General features: G+C 25.8%; 1 protein-coding gene across 1 annotated transcript; it reads right to left on the bottom strand.

Moving 5' to 3' along the window:
* Window positions 1–12,368: 12,368 nt before the first annotated feature.
* On the bottom strand, window positions 12,369–17,270 carry LOC113559773 (histone deacetylase Rpd3-like). Its single transcript, XM_026965524.1, is given in 10 exon segments — window positions 12,369–12,497; window positions 13,200–13,291; window positions 13,373–13,547; window positions 13,650–13,958; window positions 14,027–14,228; window positions 14,590–14,792; window positions 14,795–14,944; window positions 15,017–15,134; window positions 15,208–15,320; window positions 16,272–17,270. Coding segments are annotated over 10 exon segments (1,464 nt in total). The 5' UTR covers window positions 16,318–17,270; the 3' UTR covers window positions 12,369–12,441.
* Between the last annotated feature and the right edge of the window lie 6,855 nt (window positions 17,271–24,125).

Below are 24,125 nucleotides of genomic sequence, written 5' to 3'. Positions count from 1 at the left end.
TGTATAGTAAAGACGGAGATGAGTATGCCACTATAATGGATACTGTGTTAAATTTGAATGTAATGTATGTATTCATTGTATACAAAAAACGATTCTGAACGGAGATGATTTGTCAGTCTCGGATACTTAGTAGCATATATTATAATATTATATTATTACCTATATTTAAATAATAAATTGTAATATATCGTTATTTTACTTGATTTCGTAAATAATAAATTTCATACGCTCATAATTTTTTTTTTCTATATTGAAGCTGGAATTTTTTTTACAGTTACTCGAAGGAAAACTTATGGATAATCTTGTATTGCGTTTTTTAATCTCAGGTATAAATCACGAAAGTTTTATGAATTTTCAACTTCAAAATTCATTGCAAATTATCCCGATTTTGATATATTTTGTAAACATTTGAACTTTAAATGCTTATAAACAAAAATTGTGACCAATGGTTTTTAATTTTTTTTTTACTACGATAAGTACAACTTATAATAAACCTTGTATTACATTTTAAACATTTTTTAGATAGTCAATTTTGTTTATAGTCATTTAAAAAATAAAACTTTGAAAAATCGAATATTTCAATTGTCTATAAAAAGCTTAAAAATGCCAACATATTAAGAAAATTTAATCTTAAATAGATAACGCTAATATAAACATTTGATGAAAATTTCAAGTATTTACAATGATGTTTTTGAATTACAGCAAAATCAAAAAATCGATTTTGTCAAAAAGCGGTTATGTGTAAAATTTCCTGTTTATCCGTAACTTTTTTAGGGTTTTTTTTCCGGCGCTTTTGAATACTTTGACCCCACGAAGTACCAACTAGATTCAATTTCCTTGCCAAAGAGGGGCTGAAGTCAAAAATCAAAGTATTATTTATACTCCTAACCGTGATTACAAACACAAAAAAAAAACACACATCATTGTAAAATCAATACATCACTCCGTTCAGAATCTAAAATAATATAAATTTTCATTACTATAGGTACTATAGGTATAAGTATAGTGGATTTCCGTTATATTTTTGTTAGTTTGTTATCCAACTTTTATAAACGGATTTTTTGTCTATGCATTTTTTGTTCGCGATTCAGCACATATAGGTTTATATTACAATAATTATGGTGTACCGGTCTTTAAAATTAAAGTGTTAAGAGTTTCGACAGAATCACCTCCATTACCAAAAAATGACGACACTACAGGATAGTTTATGATAAAAAATTTAATTTAGTTAATTCCTAGCAATAAAGGTACATCACTGCAGTGACTTATACATAAGAAAGGGGTTCACTCGATATCTACTCTACAGCAGAGCGGTTATAATATACTTTGCTCCTTTAATTTTTTTCTAATTTAACGGCCGATCGTAAAAGAAAAATTTTTTTAACGATCAATTTCGTCTGTTCTTATTGAAATACTACACATAGTAATAATCATTTATTTTATTAGGCACCACGCTGGTCCAATGTGCGACCTACACATATATTTTCGGTCCAGTGTGCGACCTATACATATAGATATATGTAGGTATCGTCGTATTGATGTATATTGCATTTTTAATAGTTATTATAGTTCTTAATTCATTTATGTTTTATCAATTTTATAAATAGCCACTTCGCGACATAAATTAAACCAATCGACAACTGTATTCTTACTTTGGTCAGTAAATTGTACAACTTGATGAACTGGTACCAAATATGTCCAATGCCATACTAATTCCATTATCTCGGTTAATAATAAATTACTGTGACATGTATTATTCAAATCTAAGTAAGAAAAATTGATTTTGTTTTCGAATTGAACAATAAGTTTGGCAACCTCTTTTTGAACACTTAAAAGAAATGTATTTTTTAAAGGTACTATCTGAGTTTCGTTTTTTACTCGTTCTCTCACATTCCTTTAATATAATTCCACCACACTCTTCGTTATTTCTAACTTTGGTACAACGATTATTATTTTCATTTAGTGATGGTAATAATTCTCGGTCTTGCAAGAATTATACAGACATTTTTTTATCGTGTATAATATGTTATTATAGGTATCCTATTACAGCACTCATAATAAAATTCACAAATTTACTAAAACTCACAATAGCGGCGTATTTAAACTTACTAAACCTCGTAACTGAATGCAGAACGGGTTACAATCAGGTTTGTATATCTCTACACACAAATAAACATATTTCCCCATGTCATGTATCAAGATCTATATTTTTTCTATAGATCTTGGTCGTATAGCTATATAGGGAAATACAGACATTGGTAGTATGTCGCATATTGGCCCGGCAAAGATAAGGACAAGTCAATTATCAGTTTTAGGTCGCACATTGACCTTATCCCTGTGGTAGACAATTTAATTTTAGTCAATACCTTGTGGTGTAAAAATCAAAAATCCTTATAACTTCTAAAAACATTCAGGTTAAACATTTATTATTTATTTTTGAATTTAACTATATTTTTTTATGAAATAATTTTGTATTTAGGTATAAATTATGAGCTTATGTATTATGCTAGATAATATTCTGAAACACGTCTTATAAAGTTATACATCTACATCATTCGTTTCATAACATATTGTTTTCATTGATTAAAATAACGAAAAATGAATTTTGTATGTAATAAATATAATTATCTTGAACCCCAAGTGTAATTCTAATCGAAATGTTAGTCACACTTACTACTTACTGCATATATATTTTACATTCAAATAGCCATTATGATATATTTATTAGTGACTCATAATTTTATTGCTATGATTAATTTTATTATATTTATTTTATTAAATGAGTACATATTTGTAATGATATTATCACAGTACAGTTATAAATGTATTGGACACTGATTATTTCTAAATCTAATTTTTATGTGATCAGAAAAATTATATCGATGATGATTGACTAATACATGCGTAAATGTGTTATTGTTATCTACAAATACTAGACAATACCCAACCACGTGGTTATTATTGACATTTAAATAAGTTATATATAAACCTCGATATTATGACCGTACGATTGATCTTATAGTGTGTTAGCCGACAGCTTAAAACATTTGTTTGAAACAATAATAGTGTGTTAAGTATTATTCAGTTTTTTTGGACGAAAGCAGCGACGCGTCGTTTTCTAGGTATATCATCTAAATATTTAGATGAAATATTCTACTCACTATATGATTATATTTATTATTATTATTATTGTTTGGTGTTTTAGCAAAATTTAATTTTTGGAGTGTCGATCACCAACGTTCGTGTCAGTTTTGCAGTCAACACTCGATTCAATCTGTAAGTTTACACTCTGTTAATATATTATAATAAGTTATTAAAATACAATGTCCGACGAAAATATTTCTATTACGAGATATATATTTATAGACAACGGTTAATTAATTTATATTTTCGAATTTTTTTATATTGCCCATGTACGTTCCTCGGTCCCTTTCAAATCGTAAATAATATCAATTTATTTATTGTATATAATATTAATTATTCATTATTATAATTTGAAAATAAATTGGTATTCATTATAACTCATAATTTTATGCTACCCAAAAGCATCCAAAAATATTTACATTTTGGTTGGTGCCTAATGTTATTACAAACTCCTCGAGAATCACAAGTCACAACTTTTTATTCTGCATGTTTTTGCATATTTTGGATAAAATGCATTTTATTGCATTTATTGAATAAAATGAATATTTTTGCAAAAAATGCATGTTTTATAGTATATTTCGTAATTAATATTTATAATGTAATTTTAATTTTACATGTTTAATTCTCGCCCTGCTGATTAAAGTATAAAACTTGGTTTTTTTTGTCAAACAAAAATTTTAAATGTTCTGATTTTGGATAATTATTTTAAAAATATTAAAAATAAACACAAAAACAAAATTATATGCAACTATAATTGTTCGTAAAAAATTATGTCGTTTTAATTATGTATGTTTTTGAAAAAATCGATTTTTTGATTTTGTTGTAACTCAAAAACGAATCATTGAAATCCTTGAAATCTTCACCAAATGTTTATATTAGAGTAATCTATTTACGATTAAATATTTTTTAACCTATTTCTAGACAATTGAAATATTCGATTTTTCTAAGATTTTTTTTTTTTTTGAAATGACTATAAGCAAAATTGGCTATCCAAAAAATCATTAAAATTTAATACAAGGATTATTATAAGTTGTACCTATATCAGAGTAAAAAAAAATTAAAAATCGTTAGTCACAATTTTTGTTTATAAGCATTTAACGTTCAAATTGTTACCGGTATTTGGCCCGAATGGTATTTTTCTCGAAAATCCGAAAACTCGAATATAAATTATAATACACATAAAAATAAAAATTAATTAATTGAAATAATATTGTAGTGATACATATAAATTGACCAATAATAAAAAAAAACAAACAAAATAATTTCACAAAACAATATTATGCCTTATGCGCGATTGCCTTCAGAAAATCTAATTCTTGGTATATATTAAAGTCAGCAGTAATGGTCATAATTCGCATCTGAAAGTCTCGCCATTTTCTTTTTGGCTGTGCTCTCACTTTTCGCCCTTGACTCAGCTCTGAGATCTACATCAGCTTGACAAGTTGAACAATGTTCTTTATGGAACTCACCGAGAGCAAAGGTAAGGTTGATGTTTTTATATTAGCGACGATCGATGTGCGCATGCGGGATGCAACTTCTCGCATAATTATCCATAGGTTACAATGGACACTGTGGATAAATATTCGATAAGTTATGTTACGTAACTATGTTGAGTACATTGTGCGTGAGCATATTGAACACCTAATTCGATGAGTCGTCGCTGATATTGACAAAATTTGTTTGTATTGATATAATTGCCCAATAGATATATACTATGTATCTAAGCTTCATAGTACTTTTCGAGGTATACAAGCGATAATAATCATAATAATAGTATCACTAGTGCGCAATGATATAGGTATAATATACAAATCAATTAAATGTTCGTGTGGCAAAGATAGTAATAGTAAATATATGTATATATATATCATACATATGTCGTTGTAACGACGGTAAATTGCGATAAAGATAAAATAATCATATTTTTTCGTAAATACTGTCTTTATCTTATATAGATATAAAATATAATACATAAAAAATACACCAGTAAATAAAAAATTTTTAAAACTGTAGTTTATATTGCCCGTAAACGTTTTACGGTCCCTTTCAAATCGTAAATAATATTTATTTATTTATTTATTTATTTATTGTATATAATATCTTAATTATTCATTATTGCAATTTGAAAATAAATTAGTATTTATCATAATTCATAATTTTATGCTACCCAAAAATCATCCGAAAATATTTACATTTTGGTTGGTGCCTAATGTTATTACAAACTCCTCGAGAATCACAAGTCACAACCAAACATATCCAAATATTATAATATCTTAGGCGGAACTATACTAACCATCATGAGAAAATAACTATTTAATTAGTGAAAAATAAACTAAACATAATGTCCATTTGTACAACAGAATCGGTTACGATCTGTTATTTCTGATTAACTATAATTTACTTGTAAACAATATGCTCAAGTTGAAAATAAATATTGTTACGATTTTATCAGTTTTTATTAGATAACCAGCATGTCATCTAGGCCGAATAAGGATCAATCATCTTCTTCACGAAATCAAGATCATCAAAATAATATGAGCAAACGTCAAACTAGCATGTCATTAAGACCCCCAATAACGATCAATCATCTTCTTCACGAAATCAAGATCATCAAAAAAATACGAACCAACATCAGATAGAATGGGTTATAGTTACAAAGCATAAAGTGCAATATGCTAAACCGACTGCGCTCGTGTCACCTCAAAAGCTGAATGATATAAAACCTATGTTTCCCATACCGTCTGGTTGTCATCAAGACTAGCATTTAAGACTTACATCACATTGTTGTAAATAATTTTTATTTTATTACACTAAGATAAGTTCTCCATATTTTCATTACATATGACAACATGTATAATGTGTGGCTAATATAATATAGAAAAAATAAATATAAATATATTAGGTATCATTTTAATTTAATTGATTTATTTTAATATAAAATAATAAATACCTGGTATTTCAAAACCTCATAAAACCAAGAAAAAACATTTATTTTATAAATAAATATAAAATATATTAGAACTATATAGTTGCTATATAACGCATTATGGATATTTCAGTAGTGAATGAATAGGTTACTCCTGATAGCTAAACTTTAACGTGTGTTTTGTTTGGTAGTACCTTTTTATGTTTTATATAGAAATAATAAATAAATAAATAATTTTTATAATTTTGGTCGTATCTTTGTATTGTTATTTGCATGTCATTTGGTTTACTAATTACAGTACACGTCATATGCGTACAAAGTTTATGTTGATTAGTTATGAATGACGTTAATTTTCAATGTGATAATTAATTTAAAAACGGATGTATATTAATGTACAACAGTCGTTATCATATTTATATCTTATATTTATCGTATATTATAAATATTATAATATATAAAAATTGTCTATTAACGTTCAGCAAAAATTATAATATCTAAAATCTTAAACATTTTTGTTTTCTCTTTGTATCACAATTTAGATGTAAGTACTAAGAATAAATTTAAAAAAAAATAGTATAATACAGTGATTTTGTTTCAGCAAACAGAGATCGAATACTCTTTTGTATATAATTGCATTAACTAGAGTAAAAAAAAAATAATAGTTTCGAAAAAACTTTTTTAATTAAATTTAAATTAATTTAAATTAATTAAACTTCCAAATATATATTGTCATACACACCGAATACTCGAACTTACAACACCATAAATAAACAACCAAAATACCTATTGTAAATAATTTATTCACACGCAATATCTAACATATTTCGTTGCAATAATAATCCATCGTGACAGTCATTCGTTGCAAGCCAATAACTAGTACAAGGATAAAAATTATTAATTATACTAAAATGCACGGTAGACCTTTTAAAGCAGTCTGACCCTGGTTATAATTTATTATTGTACCTATTGTACAAGTCATTCATAAATGTTATCCATAAAATACTTAGTAGATTTAAGAAATACCATATGCAATGTGAATATACTGTGCATTTATACGAATATTAATTTCTGATACATTTTGGTTTCTTTGACGTTTAGTTTCGGGAAAAATACTTTCATATTATTCTTATTGTGTGGTATGGCCTTAGTATGTTTTTTGATACGTCCATCTTTTTATTTAAAATTATTAATACAGCTGTTTGTGAATTGAAATTATTGTCCGTAACCATATTAAATCGAATATAAAAATAATTTGTTATGGTTTGTTATGAGTTATAATAAATTTGACGATTTGACGAATCGAATTAAATAATAAATTCACATCAGTTTAATACGTTTATATACACCAAATTCTGGGACTAACTCAATGCGCAATGAGTTAATGCGCATTAACTCTTACATATAAACGTAGTAAATGAAAACACAATATTATTTATTCTGTGATATAAGGTATTAACTATTTTCGAATATTATATTATTGTAAGATATCTTAGTCCGTGCTGTAAACCTTGAGAAACAGTGTAACACCAATGTCTAGTATAATAAAACGAGTAATAATCATTATTTTTTTATTAAATTAAATAATAATTATGAACTTTTTCTAACTAAATAGTAAATACTTAATAGAAACGGTTGAATAGACTTACGATCAGTGCATCAGGATATTAAGATGAACCCCAATGGCGTACAAGGATATTTTGGCGATAAAAACAAAAGGAAAATTGACTTTATATTATACCTAATTTATAAAAAATATATTTTATTTTATTGTTTACTTTATTGTCTTTGAAAACCATTATTATACCATGTACCTCATTTAATTTATAACATTAATTAATATAATATTGTGATTTATGAGATTTAATGGTCATTGATAGTGTTTTTTTTTTTTTTTTTGGGGGGGGGGGCACAGCCCCACTAGAACGATAGTATAGACTTATATCCCAATCCCACTCTAGAACCAATTCCAAATTACGCCACTGATTTAAATAACACACTTTTAAATTTTGTACTACACCAAGCACAAAGTCAATTTTTATGGCTTGGTACCACTACATATGCGGCTATAGGCATGACAAAGAGAATATTCCTTTTTAATGGCTAAAGGTATAATGTAGAAAATATATTCATATTAATATAATTGTAATATATATTACAAATGAATACTTATTCAATTTTGCAAAATGGTTTAATAGTAATGAGAGATTGTGCTGACAATGCAATGAGGCCTTTAATAACATAACAGAATCAAGCAGTGAGAATCTGTCAAAATAAGTATGATTTAAAAGGATCTTCAGTTTCCAGCTATAAAGAATTAAAAGTTTCGCTAATCAGGTTTCTGTATAAACAATTTTCCATATTAATTATCTCTAAAATTATCAGTCTTAAATATATCAATAAACCTGAATGTAGAGCGTATGATCTACAAGTTGGTTATACAAAAATAAATATTAGTAAACATATGTAGGATTATTTAGGTCCATAAATTTTAATGCAATGCCTTTGATCTTAAACAAAGTTTTTCAATTAGATGTAAATTAAAAAATCAAAGTATAATTAATAACCGCTCTGCTGTAGAGTAGATATCGAGTGAACCCCTTTCTTATGTATAAGTCACTGCAGTGATGTACCTTTATTGCTAGGAATTAACTAAATTAAATTTTTTATCATAAACTATCCTGTAGTGTCGTCATTTTTTGGTAATGGAGGTGATTCTGTCGAAACTCTTAACACTTTAATTTTAAAGACCGGTACACCATAATTATTGTAATATAAACCTATATGTGCTGAATCGCGAACAAAAAATGCATAGACAAAAAATCCGTTTATAAAAGTTGGATAACAAACTAACAAAAATATAACGGAAATCCACTATACTTATACCTATAGTACCTATAGTAATGAAATTATATTATTTTAGATTCTGAACGGAGTGATGTATTGATTTTACAATGATGTGTGTTTTTTTTTTGTGTTTGTAATCACGGTTAGGAGTATAAATATACTTTGATTTTTGACTTCAGCCCCTCTTTGGCAAGGAAATTGAATCTAGTTGGTACTTCGTGGGGTCAAAGTATTCAAAAGCGCCGGAAAAAAAACCCTAAAAAAGTTACGGATAAACAGGAAATTTTACACATAACCGCTTTTTGACAAATCGATTTTTTGATTTTGCTGTAATTCAAAAACACTCATTGTAAATACTTGAAATTTTCATCAAATGTTTATATTAGCGTTATCTATTTAAGATTAAATTTTCTTAATATGTTGGCATTTTTAAGCTTTTTATAGACAATTGAAATATTCGATTTTTCAAAGTTTTATTTTTTAAATGACTATAAACAAATTGACTATCTAAAAAATGTTTAAAATGTAATACAAGGTTTATTATAAGTTGTACTTATCGTAGTAAAAAAAAAATTAAAAACCATTGGTCACAATTTTTGTTTATAAGCATTTAAAGTTCAAATGTTTACAAAATATATCAAAATCGGGATAATTTGCAATGAATTTTGAAGTTGAAAATTCATAAAACTTTCGTGATTTATACCTGAGATTAAAAAACGCAATACAAGATTATCCATAAGTTTTCCTTCGAGTAACTGTAAAAAAAATTCCAGCTTCAATATAGAAAAAAAAAATTATGAGCGTATGAAATTTATTATTTACGAAATCAAGTAAAATAACGATATATTACAATTTATTATTTAAATATAGGTAATAATATAATATTATAATATATGCTACTAAGTATCCGAGACTGACAAATCATCTCCGTTCAGAATCGTTTTTTGTATACAATGAATACATACATTACATTCAAATTTAACACAGTATCCATTATAGTGGCATACTCATCTCCGTCTTTACTATACAGCAGAGCGATATCTTCTTTTTTGTTTTTAGTTTTAGTTTAGTTGACGTGTTTATACATAAAATAAAATAAAATTCATTGTTTATTGAAATGTATTTAATTAAAAATACATTTTGATATTGTTGTTCCTAAAATATCCTGTGACTGTATGTTACATAATATTTGAAAATACATGTATCTACGCATCTATTAAAATTAATAATAAATTACTATATTATAAATGAAAAAAAGAAAATGCGGTTTCGATTTACTTATTGGAGTATTACTAATTAAAATAATAATTATAATAGTATTATTAATTTTAATCAAAATTTAAATAAGTTATGGAAATACTTAAAAATAAATGTTAATGAATGTATGACTATCGTTTTAATATTAAAAACCATTCATTAAAACTATAATGAGAGTATAATATATTGGCCCTTTAAATATCTACAGGGTTATTCCAATTTGAGCTACAATTGGGTTTCTCGATAATTATACCCAATTGTAACGTAAAGTTTTTTTTTAATTAAAATAAGTGATTTACCTATATCAGATTTTAATAGTTTGGTTTATACTTTAGAATACTAAAATATTCAATGTGCTTAAGAATACACCTACAAGTTATAGGTTAATAATATAAGGATTTGATTTTTTATTAGTATAAATAATAATAAAAGTATATATTTTAATATTTTGTTTCAGATACACACGAAATACTCATATTAAGTATGGAATGACCCTGGAAAAAGAAATTGACTGTGAATTAGGCACTTGGTTTAACACATGCTATGCCATTACATGGCTTTTTATTGCAGACTGCAATTACAATGATTTAAGTATAATACTTTAATTTGCATTTAAGGACATTACTCAAAAAAACTTTATTACAATATTCTAATTAAAATTATTCAACCACTTAAAATAATTTTTTTGCAATTAATAATGCAAATCTTAATTTTTAAAATATATTAGTATTATAATAATATTACAGTAACATTTTAATAGAAAATTAAATATTGTTGCAATATTATTTTTGCTGTTTGAGTTAGTATTATTAAAGAATTTAAAATAATGTATACAGTCAAATGTTTTTTTTTTTGGCATACAATTTTGTAATAATATTACTTTTATTTTTCTGAAATTATAAGTAATCTATACTATCTCAAATGAAAGTATAGTGTCTTATTTCAGTTGTGATGAAATAGTTTGGTTTATATTTCTAGAATTTAGACAATATGGTAATTAGAATTTATTATTTTTGAGTTAATAAAACATAGATGTATGATATAAAAAAAAAAAAAAACATGACACTAAGATGAATTTAATTGTTATACAGCAAATAAATTTGGTTATTTGTTTAAAATACAAAAACAATCTATAGAATAAGACTAATGAATGGAAATATGGAATGTAATCAAAAAAATACAATTATAATAAAAAAAAACAATATTTATTCACCTCCACGGTATAAGAGAAAGTCAAAAAAGTAGTGGTCGGCTAAATATCTAAATTATATGAGTCACATAACAAGGATTATGAATTATTTAATATACATAATCTTGAATAAAATTAATAGTTAGGCCAGTTATGTATGGTTAAATGGTATCATATGGTTATAATTTGCCTTATCGATGTGATAGTAAATAAATGCTAGTGTTGACTTGCACCTCCGGTATTGATTTAAAATTATGTGGAAGTATCAAACATTTAATTGGTAAAAATTCACCTAACTTATATTTACATACTCATAGACAAATAAAGTTGATAATCGCCTTAATTGTCTACAACTTGTCACTAATTTTACTCTTATAGTTAATGTAATTGATATGCTACTAAAATTCAAGCTAGCAAATATAGTTTCTGTACAACCATAGTTAGGTTGTATTAAAATCAATGGCTAAATACATACTTGTTTGAATATATTCTATTTAAAAAAAAAATGTAAGCTTATTAAGTCTAAAATTTAGTTACTTTTACTAATGTTAACAGTTGCAATAAATTACTTCTTAATAGTTTAAACTTACATACATTTTACAATAATTATCCATGAGCTTTTTTATAGAAAAATGCTTCTGAATTTTATATTCAACTACAGGATTGTCTATACCAAGTATCTTTATAATGATGTATTCAAGGGCATCCTAAAATACAAGATATTTTTTAGTATAATTTGATGTTTAAAAACCAGAACCGGTTCTAGGGGGGCCAAATTTCATATTTTAAACTTATCATAATTATTACATGTTTTTTTTTTTTAAACAAATTGAATCTTTTGTTTTGAATCACACAAATATTTCAAATTAAATAGTTTGGATTCAATATAATCACACTGATAATGATTAAGAAAAGACATTTGTCATATTATACTTTCGATTTATACGATAAGGTAATTACTAAATTACATTAAACCGCCCTAATTATAGAAGCTTATGTATATAAATGAATGACAGTAAACCATTGTTTTACTTTTTTTTTTTTATTATTTACAATTGTATTATACATTTCAGTCATAAATTCACGACATGACAGCATCCATTTTATTAGAATCATCAGATTTGTCTTCTTTATCATCTAAAAAAAAAAAAAACATTAAAACATTTATTAAGACAATATTAAGTGATATTAAAAACTTAAAATACAATTTTATCGATAATGTTATGAATAAATTATATGACTTTAGGAAAATTTGTTTTAAATGTGAATACAACACTGTCTATACATCATGTTATATAAACAAACGCAAGACCGTTTCATAAAACTATAAGAGAACATAACTTTATTAGAAACTCACAGAATCTACTTAAAATATATGTATATATATAAAAAAGATAGAATTAGAAGAATATAATTTGTCATACCGCTGTAAGTGACATTATATTATAAATTAATCATTATCTGCATGAATAATAAAATAAAATGTCAATACATTGGTAATATAAAAAACATTTTGTAAATTCAATACATCATGTATATTATACTGAACTGTAAATAATTAATAAACATATTATATAAAATCATTTTTAAAAGAAAAATTTAGCAATCGCTTATGAAGCGCCTACATTTTCAACGTCCAAACGAGATCTCGAATTGTAACGCCAGATAGTAAAAAACACCTTTGAAAATGTATTTTTGGCTAAAAACTAGAGTATGAATTTTTTTTTTAGTTGACAAAAACTGATGTATGCAATGAGAATTTAAAAATTGGCAATTAGCCACTGCATTATGATAGCACGTTTTTGTTTATGTTGAGAGATTCATATTAAAAATAATTACCTGTTATAATATTAAATTTTGGTTCATTGACTTCTATCCTATTCGAGTCCAAACATGCTTGTTTTCTAGCAGGTATGACAGTTTTATAAGATCTAAAACAAAAGTAATAATATTATATACATATTAAATACTATATTATTTATATTATACATTATATAAACCAGTTGCAATACCTATTATCTTTTCGGCCACCACCCCCTACACCAGGAGCCATGCTTTCATCTTCACTGTCGCTAAATTCATTATCAGGTGAAATTTTTTTATCTGTAATAGATTGAGGATTCCTTTCATCTGGGTTAACATTATCTTCATCGTCTGACTCATTGTGTACTCCGTCTTCGGGGATAGCTAATAACAAAAATAAATATAAAATAGTAAGTAGTTCATTTAAAAGTTTATATCACAAAACATTAACTATATAATTACAATTATAAGTATAATACTATTTACCTTGGACTTGAACTCCTGGGGCGTGAGGTAGCATTTGTAAGTTTTCAAAGAGACGGTTTTTAATTTTTTCCAAATACTTTGTAGTATTTCTATTTTTCATATTCGAAGGGCTGATATGAAGTTTAAAATCGGGCCCAAAATATTCATAATAGTCATTATTCGGCAATTCATTAGCAATTTCAGCTCCTAAGGCCACAGCTGTTTCATATGTCCAACATCGAGATACATTTCGAATAGTGTAACCACCTCCGCCGACCATAAGAAAGGGTAACCCATAACGTTTTACAAATTCAACACATTTGCCATGACCTAAAAATGTTCGTTTACAGTTTTTAAGTTTGAAGTTTATAAATTAATAATGTACACAACTCTCATACCTTTAACAGTTAGATTAAAGCATCCAAGCTTGTCTCCTGTAAGTGAATCCGCTCCACATTGTAATACAACTGCACTAGGTTGGAACGTCTCCATTACTTTAGTAATTATTGGTACGAATATTGATTCATAACTATCATCATCCATTCCATCTCTTAAGGGAATGTTAACTGCATAGTACTTTCCTTCTCCAGCACCAATATCCTAAAATAATAATACAAATTTAATATTGTTATCAAATAATTTATTTAACAGACAATATAAGAAAATTTAAAATCAAGTATATTATAGGTACTCTGTGTAATGAAATAAGCGATAGCTGATAAGAGACTTTAAAAGTAAAATAAACTTAACATTTTTTAATGCATGATAGAAAAAAAAAAATTAAGCAATATATTAGTTTGATACATGATCTATCAAATTATAAAACTATGATAATTATCATTAGAAAAGTATTGACGGGACCTTATAAAACAAATTTATTTGAACGCTAATATTGCAACCATTAACAGAGATTAAACAAATTAAGATATTAAAAATTAAATTTCACTATTCATTGACTTACTCCGAGATCTCCAGTACCAGGAAAATATTTGCCATGTTTGTGGAATGAAACTGTCATAACTCTATCAGTTGTATAAAATGCTTCTTCGACACCATCACCGTGATGGACATCAATATCAATGTACAACACTCGTTGATGGTATTTAAGCAATTCTAATATACCAAGTACTATATCATTAACATAGCAAAAGCCACTGGCTTCAGATTTTTTGCGTGATGAAGACCACCTCCCCAATTGATACAAATATCTGCAGATTGTTTATTTAATTTTACAGCTGCTGCTACTGAACCGCCCGCAGATAGCTGACAAAATTTGTACAAACCATCAAAAACTGGACAATCTTCATCAACATTGACTGTGGAAAAAAAATAATAATAACCATTTTAACAATTACATTTGATTTTAGTAAAAGTGACAATATACTTACATCTTTGCATTTGCATGTTATAATCGTTAATATTATCAGGACAAATACTTTTTAAAAACTGTATGTACTCATCACTATGAAATTTGGTCATTTCTTTTGCATTAATTTTATAAGGTCTCTAAAGTATTATAAACATTGATTTTATAAGTAATTTAAAAATATCATCAAGACTAAATATTATTTTGACTTACAGATATTTCCATTTTTTGGTATAAACCATAATTTAAAATCAAATTATGAGTCATTGAAATCCTATGTGGCTTCATAGGATGACCTTGTCCATAATAATAGTTTCCTATGTCACCTGTAAAAAATGTACAACGGTAAATTAATTACATTAAATAGCCGTTTGAAATTGATAGAAAAAGTTTCCTATCTATTAAAAGACAACACATAGACTTCTATAATAATTTAATTACTCAACTACCTTCAAACAGTAAGTAATTAAAAATGTGATATTTAGGGGAGATACACATTAATATTAGGTTGAATTTTTATACATCAACAACTCATAGTAAAAATTCACATATTTTTTTTTTTAATTAAAAATATAGGTACATTTATAAAAAAAATGATATCTTTTATCGGACATGGTATCTCATAGAGGTGTATTGTGTATTATATTTAAGTATCAAGTTAATAGGTTATACGAGAAATAAACTACACAACTATGTACTTAATTTATAATACTACAATGATCGTTATAATTTAATTCTGCATGTTAAGAATTAAAATTGTTGACAATATTGTATTATTTGGAATCACTTATTGTACTTTTTTCAAAATTACCTATACAAAATATTGACACCATTTTTTAATTGTATTAAAAATATAATCATTAGTAGGGCACTTTATATGGTTCAGTGATATAAATCGACTTTTCTAAAATTTAGTCTATGTTCAATAAATGTCTCAACCTCTGGGATAAATATGTGTAATTATTGGAATTCACAGATGTAATGATCAAGGTTAACACATCAAAAACGGGGAATAATTAAATTTGTTTAGTGACAACTGATATCAATAACTTTATGTCTGACATAGTATGAAACCATCAAATTTCTAAGAATATACTATATGCAGTTGATAATATTATTATTGAATTTAATTTAGTCTAAACTATCTGGAAGTACAGGCAGTACAAGGACGAATAGAAAAAAAAAAATAAAAACCCAGACTGCAGGCGTAACTGAGTTTTTCTTGACAATCAGAGCACACACACAACACATTTAACATCTATAAAAACGATACTCACTGTCGTAATAGTAACAGACGCGTTTCTTGAATGGTGTGATAGACATTGCGGCGTCCTAAGTCTGACTTGTACTTCTTAGAGTAATCGATATGTGTCCTTGTGTCGTACTGTAAACTAGACCCCTCAAAAAAGCACGACTAACCGTTGAAGAAAATACCGTGGGAAACGAACGAAAATAAAAATCACGGTATAAAATATGAGAAAAAGCCCAAAACGTCAGCGCCGTTGACGAAAAACGAGCGAGAACTGCAGACCGGTGAATAGTGATAAAATAAATTTAAAAAAACTTTCGGCGTCGACAGCAACCGGAAAAATATGTTCAGAGTCAATCGCGAACGGACAGTAAACAAACATACGCTATTGAGATAAACAATGCGGCGGCTGGCCCGATGAACAGGACCGGAGCCGTGCACAGACTAATATATTATAGATAAGGTACTCTCGTTATCGGGTGCAGCATTATCAACGATTGGTCGCCATCTTGTTGGTTGGCAAAATATTATAAATTTCGTATTATGCAGTTATGCACGAAGGCACATGTAAAGTGAAATGTGAATTATTTTGTAAAGTGAAACATTTTAGTTGGTTTTTATATACTAGTATATTATAGAAAATAGTTATTTAATAATAATTCTTTCTTCTATTAATTATGCCAGTGTATTGTGCGGCATACGGATGTGATTGGTACGCTTGGTCGCCATCATGTTGGTTGGCCAAATATTATAATTTATTATTATATTCATTTTTATTTTTTTTAAAACAAATAACTGTAATTCTGTTCTAAAAGTACTATATTATTGAAAATACATTTTAAAAAATGTTTAATGACAAAAAAATATTTTGTACTTAACTTTTAAGCCGGGGACTAATTGTCCGGGTATAAAATTATGACGGGGACCAATTGTCCGGGTATAAAACTATGACGGGGACCAATTGTCTGCATACGATATTTTTTCGCGGGGACCAATTGTCCTAGATGCATGCACGAAGGCACATGTAAAGTGAAATGTGAATTATTTTGTAAAGTGAAACATTTCAGTTGATTTTATATATTAGTATATTATAGGAAATAGTTATTTAATATTTATTCTTTTGTTTATTAATTATGTCAGTGTCTTGTGCGGCATATGGATGTGCCAATAGGTCAAAATATTCATTATTTTCGGAAAGTTCAATTTTATGTATTTAAAATTAAATAAACGGTTTGGTACCCATACTCATGATTTGTAATACATAATAAAATAATAAAAAATAACAACAGATACGGGTCGGAAAAGAAATTCCGCCGTACGAGTACGATGTATGCAGAGCCGTGCCGTGGGGGGGATGGGCTAGGGGCATGGTTTAAAAGGTGCGCCGAAAAATTGAAATGCATAAATAATGATAAATAAAATAGGTGCCGGATATTTTTAATTTTGCCCTGGCCGCTAAATATTAACGGCAAGGCTCTGGACGTATGTATAAGATAAATTGAAAAATCTGAACGAAAAAGGCCATTAAAAAATAAAATGCATATAATAAAATCACTTGGGATGAAGTATATAGAAGTAATCATGATTTTGGGCTTCCTTCGTGAATGCCAAGAACATGATGTTTTCCACATACCAAAATAAAAATAAGCTGTATTAACTCCATCAATTTTTATTCCATAATCCTCATTCACGTAGTAATAACTGTACCAAGTTTATAAATTTATTTTTTGAATAAAAAACAATGTAGGGTTTCATTAAATAGGGATAAAATGTCATCCTAGAATAACTATTTTCAATATTATAGTCAAAAAAATGAAAACGTGCATTTTAGTTTTTTTTTTTTTTTTTTTGTTTGTTGAATAACTGTAACTTAGAAATTTTGGACTAAGAAAGTTGGTTAACCTAATTAACGTTCAATTAAAATATAGACAAAAAATGATAAGAGTTTAAAATAGGTGGTTGCTGTGCACCTGTCTAATTAAGTTAAAAGAAAAATCTAATACCATAAAACGTATATTTTAATGTCATGATTGAAGTCTTATTCTACATTATTTCAACTAACAAGAGTAATCAGATTTATAATTTTAATTGTAAAAAAAATGTATGAAACAATACCTTCTACCTAAAACTATTTGTTAATCTACTCAAACCATAAGCGGATAGGCCTACCGGGAAACCGGGCATTTCCCGGTGGACCCCTCATTCGTATTTCGGTAATTGGGCATTTTTTAGACTTCTATTTTCATATGGGGGCCCCTTTTTAAAATTTCCCGGTACGCCAAAACTGGCCTATCCGCCTATGACTCAAACATACATTGTTATATTAACTCCCAGTGAAAATCAATGGATACAAAAATTGATTATTAAAACAAAAATTTTTTTTTTTTATCATGAGTTCATAACACTCATGATGTTCTTTTTTTAATAATTCATTTTTGCATTTTTCTTTATTATATTTGTCATCAATTGAACTGTTGTGTAAAATAACAAAAACAATTAAAATTACACGATAATAAGAATGAAAGTTAAATAAACGCATTATTTTAAGTACTAGCAGAAACACTTACACTATTTTAGGTGTGTTTATTTTATTTCTAATAAAACTGTCTAATTTCTCTTTAGTATATTTTATAAACGTTTTGCAATTGATGACAAACATAGCTTATTTAATAATGCACACGGGCTGCAAACATACGAGAAGTGTCGTCTTCTGGATGGCAACCAATATCTTTTCCATTAAACCAGTCTTCATAGTTTTCGGGTTGTAAACGTCTCACAACGGTTTCCATGTCAATTTTTACATTGTCCTTGCAGCAATGACAAAGTGTAGCTCTTTTCCGTATTCTACCCAACGGAGCGAGGCAGACTTAGACTTAGTCGTTTCAGCCATATTGAAACCATGGTTAAAGCCAGCATGGTATCCATACGGAAAAGTTATTATAACTTCTCTTTTCTCTTGTGTTATCTAAAACAGTTGAATAGAAACAATTAGAATAATATAACGAAATTTCGTATTCAAAATCTTCTACCTTGTCAAATGGAACATTACGTGTAACATTTGTGGATATTAAATAGACATTAATTTATGTATAAGATGTGCGGACATATTGAAAAATCTGAACGAAAAAGGCCATAAACTACTCCTTCAAAGCGCCGTACGAATTCCGGTGGTATTTTTAGATTTTGAATGAAAATTTTATTTAAAAATAAATTATTGTTTTTTCGATTTTCAGACAAATAAGATTTATATTTAAAATTGTATGTTTTTTTTTATTTTTTATACGTGCTTTATTTAAATCTGTAATATTTTTAAGAGCTAGGATTTTTATTTTAAACATAAATAATGATTATTCAAAAGATATAATTATTGAATATTTTTTAATAATAAATTAAAATTTTTTTTTTTCACTTTTTATTCTATTCGTATAATTTATTATTTGATAAAAATAAATTTTTCTATATATAATTATATAATAATTGTTAAATTTGTTATAATTTTATTTTGGTTCTTTTTTTTATCTGATTAATAATATAATGGTACATTTAAAGTTTTTAAATTTTTTTTATTTATTTTTTTTTTAAATTAATTCTTGGTTACATTAATTTTTTGTTTGTACAAAAAGGCAAAATTTTGATTTAATTTTATTTTTTTTTTATGGTAAGCTGCCTTTGCATATTTTTTAAACTTTTGTTTTTTTATATGATTATTTTATATATAATAATGTATTATTTTTATATTGAAAATATAATGTTTTATTTTAAACTAATAAATATTTAAAGATTAAACATTTATAATGCTTTAAAAGATAGTTAGCAGCTTCTTTTTTTAAAAATCTTTTTAATTGGAATTTTTTTCAATATTATTATTAACAGTAATAAACCTCTATTTTGGTTTCAATTAAAAATAAGGATTTAAATAATCTATTATTAAGTCGAAATTAATATGTAATTTATTACTTCTTATTTAAGATAAATTATGAAATAATTTTTAAAAGCAAATTAAATGTTATAAATTTTAACTATTATCCTTTAAATCTTTCAATTTAATGATCCAAATTTTCATTCATAAAAAATAGTAATAATTATAAATATGAAAAAAATAATAAATATTGTATTAAAATAAATTATATTAGAAATTTTAAAATTTAAAATTTAATGAAAATGGAATTCGTGATTTATTAAATGGATCGTTACCACAATCAAAAAGTGTTGATTTATTATGGTTCAAATTTGTTTTTGCATTAATTATTATTATTGAAATTAGATTCAATAAAATTATTTTATTTAAATTTTAAACTTTTTGATTGGAAATCAAATATACTAATTTATATTAATAAAATTAATTATTTCATCAATAAAAAGTTATATAAAGAAATAATCAAATAATATCAATAAAATGCTCCTAAAATTGATGAAATTCCTGCTAAATGTAAAGAAAAAATAGTTAAATCAACTGAAATATTAGTGTGAGCAATATTATTAGATATTGGAGGATAAATTGTTCCTGTTCCTAGTCCATTATTAATTATGAATCTACAAATTATTATTATTAATGAGGGTAACCCTTTTTCAGGCATTTTATTTTTTTAATTATTTCTATTTATCTGAAAAGGTTGGGGGGGGGGTCAATACCCCTCAAAAAAAAAGAAGGAAAAAGGGTTCATAGAGGATTTATTAATATACATAGTACATAATAGAAATATACATCTATATAGCTTATATATTTAGTATATATAAATTTATATAAATATCATATACTTTTTTTAAATAATTAATTTAAGGGTTAATATTTAAAAATATGAAAAGAAAATTTGGGTTGAAATTTAGATTATAAATTAAAGAAAAAACGATATTAAACATTATTAAATTAAAGAATTTTAATTGAAATAATTAATTTTAGTATATTAATTTTTAAATCTGCGTGAAAAATGTATATAAAAACTTTAATTAAAAAAATGTTTAAAAAATAGTATACAATATTATTAAGTTAAAGACTTTTAATTAAAATAATCCATTTAAGTAATTATATTTTAAATTACTAAAAGATTATTAAATTTAAAAATTTTGAATATTATAAAACCGTATTATATTATTTTATTAATAATTATAATTTATTTTGTTAAAAGATTTTATTTAATTAAAAAAATACATGACATTTTTTGATTGTTAATAATTTCATAGAGGATTTTAATTATTCTCAGTGTTAAGTATTAAATATTAAAGAAATTTAGATTTAATTAATAATTTAAGTATAGACTAAATATGTGCCAGCAGTTAGGGTTACACATAATATACAAGCAAACTAGTTTGGTTATTAGTATTAAATAAAGTCTATAAGTTAATTTTTTTTTTCTAAAGTAAAATTTAATTGAATAATATTATTATTATTATTATTTTATTCTATTTAATTTTATTTAAAACTAGGATTAGATACCCTAAAATAAAAATTTAAATTAATTTACTAAAAAATTAATAGTTGTTCTTTAAATTTAAATAATTTGGCGGTATTTTAGTCTTATTAGAGGAATCTGTTTATTAATTGATAATACACATGTTTAAAAATGTATTTTCTTTATTTAGTTAGTATTTAGTACTATTTTAGGTGTGTTTATTTCATTGCTAATAAAACTGTCTAATTTCTTTTTAGTATATTTTATAAGCGTTTTGCAATTGATGACAAGCATTCTGGTTTTCTTTTAAGTCTATCTGCAAGGTCATTTATTCTATTTTCATATCTCAAAGAGTAGAAACGCTATTCATATTTGTCTTTCTCGTTTTTTCTATGGAAACTACCATATAAAATAAATAATTTATTTAATAATGCACACGGGCTGCAAACATACGAGAAGTGTCGTCTTCTGGATGGCAACCAATATCTTTTCCATTAAACCAGTCTTCATAGTTTTCGGGTTGTAAACGTCTCACAACGGTTTCCATGTCAATTTTTACATTGTCCTTGCAGCAATGACAAAGTGTAGCTCTTTTCCGTATTCTACCCAACGGAGCGAGGCAGACTTAGACTTAGTCGTTTCAGCCATATTGAAAAGTTATTATAACTTCTCTTTTCTCTTGTGTTATCTAAAACAGTTGAATAGAAACAATTAGAATAATATAACGAAATTTCGTATTCAGAATCTTCTACCTTGTCAAATGGAACATTACGCGAGTAACATTTGTGGATATTAAATAGACATTAATTTATGTATAGGATGTGCGGACATATTGAAAAATCTGAACGAAAAAGGCCATTAACTACTCCTATAAAATACATATAATAAAATCACTTCGGATGAAGTATACAGAAGTTACCATGACGACTTTGGGCTTCCCTTGTGAATGCCAAGAAAATGATGTTTTTCACATTCCAAATATAAAATAAGCTATAATAACCCAATCAATTTTTATCCCATAATCCTCATTCACATAGTTCAAAACTGTACCAAGTTTTTTAATATATTTTTTGAAAAAAAAAATCATACAGTGTAGGGTTTTTAATAAATAGTACCAATTTGAAATGTCATGTTTTTAGTCTAAAAACTTTTAGCATGATAAAAAAACATTATTTCAATGATGTTTAATTCTAATATTACAATATTATAGTGTATAATCAAGATAGTTTATTCCTAATCAGTATTTAAATAGATACCCGATAGATGTGTTAACTGTTATGTAAATAAATGATACATTACTGATGCATGTTTTAAAATTGTCCAGCTCTACTACAGTTACTAAGTCATGTATAAACAATTTTCATATCTCACAAGTCTTATGTAAACTTTATTTGACATGATAAGAAAACAAGCTCTCCAAAATAATGTTTGCACTAGTATTCGCAGTTAATACCATTTTAAAATTGTTTATGGTTGAAATGTTCCCATCTAAACTTTACAAACTTTAGGTATATATTGTTTTTCTCATTTAAGATTGCAGTAGTAAAACACAACTGTGGAAAAAAATACGAAAATTTGATAGAAGTATAAAAGCGTTAGGGACCGATTGAACTGGACAAATAGAAGGATAACATAACTAATATCTGATTAAACTTTGTTATTATATATCCAGTAAATTTAAATTTGACGCATTACATTAGAAAAATAATACCAACTAATAAATTGAAATCCATTCAATAACACAGAATAGTTAAAAATAAAATAATAAATATTATTTATTTTGTCTTATACAAAAAAAATATATATATTTACAGTTATTAAATAGTACAAAAAAAAAAATACATAATTAGGATTGAAAATTATCATCTTATATTGGATTTTAATAATTAATAATACTAATAAGATGTAAGCCTATTATAATTTTGATAAAAAAAAAAAAAATGGATTACAACTATATTATAAATCGCTGACTTGGTATAGTTTGTTGATGACCTCATGTAAAAAAGTTTTCATAATTGAAAACATGTACAATTTGTTTGATTGAATATTTAGATATGTTAGTCTGTACTATACACATTTTATACTTACTGGGAGTTACTAAATATTGTAATGATGAAAATAGTTTGAAAATGAAAAAAAAATAATAATTGTTAACTTTAATAACCACAAATCAAAAAAATGTTTGTTGTAGTTGAATATTCATATAACACCGTCATCACTTCCATTTATTTAAAATGTTTGAGCTGCTGAATAAACTAATATTATTACAAAAATTAAAACAAATCCATACACCTAAAAATAAAAAAGTATAAACAATTATTGTGAAAAAATATCTTTTAATGTATACTCAGCTTACTTCATTTTTTTAAAACTTACGAAACGCGTTATTATTAGAGTTAACAATCATAAACCATAAATTAATAACTATAAATAAGATAATTTACTAAATTACATTATACCGCCCTAATTATAGAAGCTTATGTATATAAATG

This window comes from Rhopalosiphum maidis, chromosome 4 (genome assembly GCF_003676215.2).
Source record: "Rhopalosiphum maidis isolate BTI-1 chromosome 4, ASM367621v3, whole genome shotgun sequence".
Taxonomy (NCBI): Eukaryota; Metazoa; Arthropoda; class Insecta; order Hemiptera; family Aphididae; genus Rhopalosiphum; species Rhopalosiphum maidis.
This window is presented reverse-complemented; position numbering and strand designations above follow the sequence as displayed.